The following is a 7,609-nucleotide window of genomic DNA, read 5'->3' on the forward strand; positions in this document are numbered from 1 at the left end:
CCGCCGTGCCGCCGGGGCGGGCGCGACCGGCGGGGTAGGGCGTCAGTTGCGAGGTCCCTGGCGCCGCACCGTTGCGGCAAGGGGGGCCGGTGCAGCGTTTTATTGAGGGCAGCAGCCGCGGCCCAGGCGCCCGTGTACTGTCTGCTGTGCAGCCGTCAAAGGGCCCGGGGCTAGGTCAACCTGTCTGTGGCCTTGCTGCAGGCAGGGGCTGCACCCGTCAGCACGCCTTTTTCCACACATAGCTTTGAAACTATAAGCAATCTGGCAAACGGCATTTGCCCTCGCGCCCCACCTATTGCAAGCGCCTGAACACGCGCCCCACCCCTCCGGCCCGCTCCGCCCCGCTCGCAGTCTTCGTCGAGGTCCCCCACATGCGCGCCGCCCCCGCCCTCCGCTTCAACGCCGCCGTCCTGCTCTCAAATGCCGTCGCGGCCTTCGCCCTGAACCTGGCTGTCTTCCTGCTGATCGGCAAGACGAGCGCGCTCACCATGAACATCGCGGGCGTCATCAAGGACTGGGCGCTCATCTTCTTCAGCTGGGCGCTGTTCCACGCGCCGGTCACCACGCTCAACCTCGTCGGTTACGTCTTCTGCTGCTCGTGAGCGTTCGCGCGGCTGAGGGAGCTGCTTGTCAGGCTGTTGCGTAGGGTCATAGGGGAGCTGCATGTGGACATTGTTTAGGGTTTTTGGCGGGGGGTGCTGAGCTGCTTTGTGAGGGGGCGGGGCGGACAGGGAAAATGGGTTGTTGATGGGCGGCTGGCGTTTTTCGGGTGGGACGCGCTTCTCGGGAGCCTTTGATGGGCTCTGTTGGGTGCTTGCGGCCTCTCCGTTGGCCTCTCGGGCACCCAGGGGTTCTGGGAGCCAGGGAGTTCAAGTTGTGGGGTGCATGATTATGTCGAGGAGTACAGGGCCTTCTGGGGTGTCTGGCCAAGGGTAGGCCTCGGACAGACCTTGGACCGCGGCCTTCATTTGGCGGCAGAGCCTGCCCAACTCTGGCGTCGCGGGGTGCGGAGTTTGGGGGTTGGGGGCCGGGGGCGGCACTGCAGGGGCTTGCGACGGCGGCTGACGGCTGCATGAGTGTGCCCTTTCCCACGCCTTGCAACACTACTGACCCCGTATAACATTGCATACCCATATGTGACCCACCTTTCCTCAGGGGTGTGGTTTGGTACAACCACCTGAAGCTGAGAGAAATAAAGCAGCGCGTTGCCAAGCAGCACTCGGGCGGCGGCGGCGGCGTCCTGCCGACGACGGCGGGCGCGGCGGGCGGCGCGGCGGCGCGCGGCAAGGCGCGCGGCAGCAGCGACGACGAGGAGCGGCAGCCGCTGGTCGACGTTGTCGTCACTCACAGGTGGGTGGTGGTGTCCGGGTCCTGGATTAGCGTATAGAAACAAATTACTACGCTGGGTTGTTGGCGATTATTGTGCTCATGACGTTCTCGGCAGCCATGAAGACTGCGTGGGCTTTCCTCTGGCTCGGCTGGTTCTGCAGCTCTTGGGTCCCCCGCAGGCCCTGCCCGTTCTTTGCCGTGCAACAGCAGTGTGGTGCAGCCAGGTTTTTGTTCCGCTTGCTTGGCCCATGCAACAGCTTTTGCGCAACCGGGGTTTTGCTCTGCGTGCTAAACCCTGGACCCTGCAGGAGCAAGGGCGAGATCCTGTCGGAGATCCGGCGGCTGCAGGAGGAGATGGAGCAGATTGACCAGCGCGTCATGGGGGCAAGCAGCAACCGCCTAGGGCTGGCCAACCTCGGAGCCTCCGAATCGGGCCTCGGCGGCGGCGGCGGTGCGGAGCCGGGCAGCGCGCCGGCGGTTGGCTTGGCGGCGAGCAGCAGCGGCAACAACAGCAGCAGCAGCAGTGCACTCAATGGGCTGTGGGCGTCGGCCGGGGAGCTGAAGAGCCGCGGGGCGGCGCAGGCGGCCGGGGCGGTGGACGGCGGCAGCGGGTTGAGAGTGGTGGTGCCGCCAGTGTCGCTAGACGTCTCGAGCAAGGACGCTTGACCGGATTGCTGAAGGCGCACCTTTCCCGGCCGCATCTGCGGCTGCATTGCTGCTCTTTTGAGAGTGTACGTGTTGTGGGCCCCTGTGTCCTCGTGTTTTTGCTCAACTTCGTGCAATCGGTAGTATTCTATTACAGGTCAGACACACAGTGTTATTTGGCATTGTGCCTTGAGCTCCCCCAAATAAAGGGTGCAGTACGCAGCTGCCCTGGACACGTGCCAACCCCCCTTCCGCCACTAACGAAACCAATTTCGGGCCCAGTCCCATTTTTTGCCACTCATTATGACTATGCTGGCCGGTGCCAAGCAAGATGCATTCCTTTACAGCGGAGGCACGGCTCTCTGTAACTGCACAGGTGCACTCTTGGATGTCAGAAAGTGGGGGCATTTTATGGCAGTGCCCCGGGGCAAAAAAGGGTGCAGCTAAGCCACATTCGTCAGGACGCGAGCCCCGGACTAGTCGGGCACCACACCATCAGAAGCCAACACCAACAACGCACCACCAACGATGTGGCCGACTATGGTGAGCCCTGAAGTAAACGTGGCAAATTGCTGGCGCAAGCCGCTTTGAAGCTGCACTGCTCCCTCGCCGCAGCACCTTGCCTGCAAGACTAGGCACTGGAAGCACATCCTCTTGTGGTTTAGCGCAGGTGAGGACCCTTGCTGACTGGCGACTCACAACGCCATATAACCGCTGTGATGGAACAGCTTATGCTGAATTTGGCCATCATACAATACTACACTGGAGCATAACAACCGCGTCGGATGAAACAAAGTGCCCGCCAAGCATGCAGCGTGCATGCAAGTACCGTGCCCGCCAAGCTGCACATGGCACGCGTTGCAGCAGGTGCTGCTTTCGCCCCTCCACGCGGGCAACATCCGCGACGGTCAACACCCGCCTGGGCCGCGACGTGCAGCCACGCCGTCCATCCAGGTCTTAACGAGGCCCGCGTCCCCCGCCCCACACGCGCGCCGCAGCTGCCTGTAGTCGAAGGCCAAAAAGAGCAGGCAGTCTGCGGGCGCCGCCGTTGCCGCCTTGACCGCGGTCAATACAGCGCACAGCCGCCCGGTCGGCAGGCGCAGTGCGTCGGCGGCCCTCTCAACTTCCTGGGCCACCTGTGCCGCTGCAAGGGCCGCCCCCGCAGCAGCGGCGGCTTTGCTGCCTGTGATGTCGGGCGCTGCAATGTCGGGCAGGCCGAGAGCTGCCAGGGCGGCGGCAGCTGAGGTGCCTGGGCCCACAGTGGCAGTTGTGGCTCCGCCGCCCGAGGCGGCGGCGGCCGCCGCCGCAGCTGCTTCGGTTTTTGCGTCGCCGGCCGCGGTGGCGGCGGGCGCCCGCTCAGGACGAGGCGGGGTGCCTGCTGTCGCAGGCAGCTGCATCTGGATGGGCCCAGGGACCCGCGTGGACGGGCCGGCCGCGGCAAGCCTCTTCACGCTTCTGTCAGCAGCGCCTGCTGCGCTCATGCTCGTGCGCGGTCGCTTGCGCCGGCCGCTCTGCTGGTCTGTGGCGATGCCACGGGCATCCTGTGGGGACAGCTGACCGCCCTGGGCTTCCTCTTCTCTGACGAGCGGCTGCTGATGGTCCTGCTGCTGCTTTTCCCGCTGCTGCCCTTGATGCTGCTGCTGCTCCTGCTCTTGCTGTTGCTGCTGCGGCTTCGGCTCCTTCACCTCCTCCTCCTCCTCCTGATCCTGCTGCTGCTGCTGCTGCTGCTGCTGCTGCTGCTGCTGCTGCTGCTGCTGCTGCTGCTGCTGCTGCTGCTGCTGCTGCTGCTGCTGCTGCTGCTGCTGCTGCTGCTGCTGCTGCTGCTGCTGCTGCTGCTGCTGGACCGCCATGCCGTGGCTGCCGCCACGCTTGCCTTCAGCCACCGCAACACCCGCGGCAGCGGGTGCGCTGGTGTGCACCTCGATGGCGGTAGGCCCCACCAGCCGGAAGCGGGTGATGACGGCGCTGGCGGCCAGTGGCAGTGATCCCCCAAAGGTGTGAAGTCCAAATCTGAAGGAATGCCCATTGCCTTTCAAAAAACGGGCGATCCGCCCCTGCAGCGCCACGCCGCGTGGCTGGCCGTCCACCACCGCCTGCACACTGACAGCCAGAGGGAAGGAGGCGTCCGGCCACCAAGCCGCCACCATCGCTGGGGGAGGCGCGAGCCGTCGCTGAATCTTCTTCACAGGGCTGGGACTGACGCGGGCGAGCTGGCGCGGGGCAATTCAGCAGATGCATACAAGCTCATTAAAGCTGGCATTGTGCTGCAGATGTGCAAGCGGGACAACAGGATGTCGTGGGTCGGCGAGGCAACGGCCATCCAGAATCACACACACGCGCCTATTGACCGCAAACACAAGTCACTGAGGCCCTTACCACTGGCCAGGCGTTTGGCTCAAGGTCTTGCGGCTCCAGCTGGCGACACACACCCAGGCGCGCAATTTCCCCGGAGTCGCCGGGTCCTGGCAAGCTAGACACTACCAGGTCCAGCGCGGCCGGGCCGAGGGCGCGCCGAAACGCGGTGACGTGGCAGCCGTCGAGCTCTGGGAAGCGATGACATCCTCGGCCCATGAAGAACGACTTGGTGATGCGGCTGTCGAACCTGTCCCCCCAGGGGTGGCCGTCCACCTCCAGCTGCAGGCTGACGTCGAGGGGCAGCGGCGCGCCGGGGAACCAGGCGGCCAGCAGTCCCTTGGGGACACTCACATGAGCCGTAAGGCCTCTGCTGTGCCCACATGGCGGCCTCATCACAAGTTTCTGGAACTGCAATACATGAGAAGAGGTACATTCAAGCATAAGAAGATGGGGCATGTGAGCAAGCAGAGTTTCGGGACTGCATTGAGCTGCATGAGCACAGAGGTTGCTGCGAGTGGCCCGCCAGTGAAACATCAGTTGAAGGGCCCCCTCACCGTTTGCCAAAGGGCCCCCTCCCGTCCAGCACTGCTGCCGCCGTCCTGCGGGGATGCTGCTGCTGCTGGAGCAGCACGCCTCTGCTGCCGCGGCTCCGGCGTGCCGCCGCCCTCGTCCTCCCCTTCGTCCTCCTCCCCGCCATACCCGCTGGCATCAGGGTCAGAGCCGCTGCTGCCGTCGCTGTCAGCACCGCTGCTGTTCCTGCCGTGGCTGGTCCCCGCGCTGCTGTCCTCCTCACGCCCGCTGGGCGTGCCGTGCCGCGCCTCGGCCGCAGCGCACCGGCTGATGCGGGCGCCGGCCGCCTGTGCTGCTGCACGCCGCGGGCGCGCGGCTAGCGGCTGTGGGGCCGGGGTGGCGCCGCTGTTCAAACAGTGCTGCAGAGGGAGCGCAGCGGTGGCCTGCTCCTGGGTGGGTGCATCGGTGTCGCTCAGACTGGGCTGAGCCCCGAGCCGCACCATCTTGCTGACCTGCGCCTCATCCAATGCGCCGCTACAGTTGGCGCGCTGCTGCTGTATCTGTGCTGGATCTAAGCTGCGTTTTATGCGCATAGCTGTGTCTTTTGTATAATGCCGCTCGTGAAGACCGCAAAAAGTGCTGCCTCGGCCCCAGCGTGAGATCAGACGCTGAGATCGATCGTGTGTGGGTCTGCGGCAAGATTGTCACGCCAGTGCGTCGAAAGTTCGCAGAAAAATACGATTTTGTGATACACCCTGCATTTGCGAGGGAAGGAGCATCACAATCCCAAAATCAGGTCAACGAATGGTTGGCAGTCCGCAATTGTGCGTGGTGCATCAGCATGCTGGCTGGTAGGTGCTTGCGACAAACCAGGTGCTGGTGATGGTGGATGTCATATGATCTATCTAAACATGTGCCCTTGACAAATGGGCCTCAATGTCAGCAGCGCGATGAAAGCAGGTGACGCGCAGTGCTGCCTGCGCCGTGCTCGGCAGCAGCAGCAGCGGCGGCGGCGGCGGCGGAAGCGGCGCTGCTCTCAATGGGCTATCATCCCGCGTCAACGTGTTTGGGGTAAGGGACAGCAGGTAAGGTAGGTGCTAGGCGGGCGCGGGCGGCCAGCAGTGGCTGTGTGCGTCGGCGGGCGGGCTGAAGAGCCGCGGGGCGGCGCAGGCGGCTGTGGCGGTGGATGGTGGGTACGGCTTGAGGGGTTGTGGTGCCGCCGGAGTGGTCACACGTCTCGAGCAAGAATGCTTGAGGAGAGTATGCCGCAGGCGCTCCTTCCCAGCCACACCTGCGGCTGCATTGCTGCCCTCTTGACAGTGTCCGCGCGTTGTTGCTCACCCTTTGTGCAAGTGGTGCTATCACCACACAGGTCAGACACTCAGTGTCGTTCGGCATTGTGCCTTGGGCTCTCCCAAATAAAGGGTGCAGTACGCAGCTGCCCTGGACACATGCCAAACCCCTTCTGCCTCCAAGGGAACCAATTCCCGCCCCAACCCTACCTTTTGCAACTCACCATGACTGTGCTGGCTGGTGCCAAGAAAGATGCATTCCGTAATGGCAGAGGCAAGGCTCTCTGGAACCACACGTGTCTGGATGTGACAGCTTGGAGCAGCTTCAAGGCAGTGCCCTAAGGCGGATCAAGATGCAGCCGACACAGACCCAAAACTGCCCTGAACTTGTGGGATACCGAAGCCAACGACGCAAGCAACCAGCAACGCACCACAACAAATGCGGCTGTGATGCTCACCAGAGTCACGTAACAAGTCTATGCGGACCGCCTTGAAACGGCCCCGCTCGGCCAACCCAGCGCCTCAGAAACAAGCTATCTGTGCCTTGACGCATGCATGATGACCCTTACTGACTGTCAATGAGTCAAACCACAACATCCTGTACAGGCTGGATGGAAAAATTTTTCAAAAACATACAACAAGATCAAACCAGACAGGGCAAAAGCGGCACGGATTGACACAGGCGGTTAAACATGCACAGGAGCGAGCGCCGCGCCCGTTGAGCTGCCTAGCCATATGTGCTGCCCGACTCGCAACATTGGCGGGGACACGAAAAGCGAGGCGGCAGGCAATGCTGTCGTGCCCCCCCTTGGGCATCACCCGCTGCCGCCGCACCCGTCTGGGCCGAGACGCGCAGCCACGCCCTCCATCCAGGCCCTCACCAGGGCCGCGTCCCCCGCCCCGCACGCGCGCCGCAGCCGCCTGTAGTCAAAGGCCAGGAAGCGCAGGCAGCTTGCAGGCGCCGCCGTCGCCGCCTCGACCGCGGCCAACACGGCAAACAGTTCGCCGGCCGGAAGGCCTAGCGCATCTGCGGCCCTCTCCACCTCCCCAGCCACCTGCGCCGCCGCGACCGCTGCACCCGCCGCAGCGCCGGCGGCGCCGCCCAGGACATCGGGAGCTGCAATGTCGGGCAGGCCGAGGGCGGCCAGGGCGGCGGCAGCCGAGGCGCGTGGGCCCACGGTGGCGGTTGTGGCTCCGCCGCCCGAGGCAGCGGCGCCAGGGACGGCGGCAACCGCTGCCGCTGCTGCTTCGGTCTCCGCGCCGTCGGCCACGGTGGCGGCAGGCGCCTGCTGGGGGCGAGCAGCCGGGCCGCTGGTGGGTTTGGGCCAACAGTCATCCCCCTTAGGGCGGTTGAGGTCACACGGCAGATGGGTCGATGGAGCGACACGCAATCACCGGGGTCTGTGACCTTCGGGCCCTTGCGAGGCAATCCGGCACACAGCGCGTTGGTCAATGCGCGGAGCAGGTGCAGGCGAGCG

The 7,609-nt window shown here is 64.4% G+C and overlaps 2 protein-coding genes across 2 annotated transcripts; one reads left to right on the plus strand and one right to left on the minus strand.

Moving 5' to 3' along the window:
* Window positions 1-371: 371 nt before the first annotated feature.
* Window positions 372-1,995, plus strand: MNEG_2893 (hypothetical protein; the record flags this gene model as incomplete). Its single annotated transcript, XM_014048624.1, has 3 exons — window positions 372-598; window positions 1,156-1,350; window positions 1,638-1,995. The coding sequence occupies 3 exons, from the start codon at window positions 372-374 to the stop codon at window positions 1,993-1,995; spliced, it is 780 nt and encodes a 259-aa protein (XP_013904078.1).
* An 887-nt stretch (window positions 1,996-2,882) lies between these two features.
* On the minus strand, window positions 2,883-4,121 carry MNEG_2894 (hypothetical protein; the record flags this gene model as incomplete). The annotated part of the gene is made up of 1 exon (XM_014048625.1): window positions 2,883-4,121. One exon carries the CDS (start codon window positions 4,119-4,121, stop codon window positions 2,883-2,885), a length of 1,239 nt encoding a protein of 412 aa, XP_013904079.1.
* Between the last annotated feature and the right edge of the window lie 3,488 nt (window positions 4,122-7,609).

This window comes from Monoraphidium neglectum (assembly GCF_000611645.1).
Source record: "Monoraphidium neglectum strain SAG 48.87 unplaced genomic scaffold scaffold00344, whole genome shotgun sequence".
In the NCBI taxonomy this organism is placed as follows: domain Eukaryota; kingdom Viridiplantae; phylum Chlorophyta; class Chlorophyceae; order Sphaeropleales; family Selenastraceae; genus Monoraphidium; species Monoraphidium neglectum.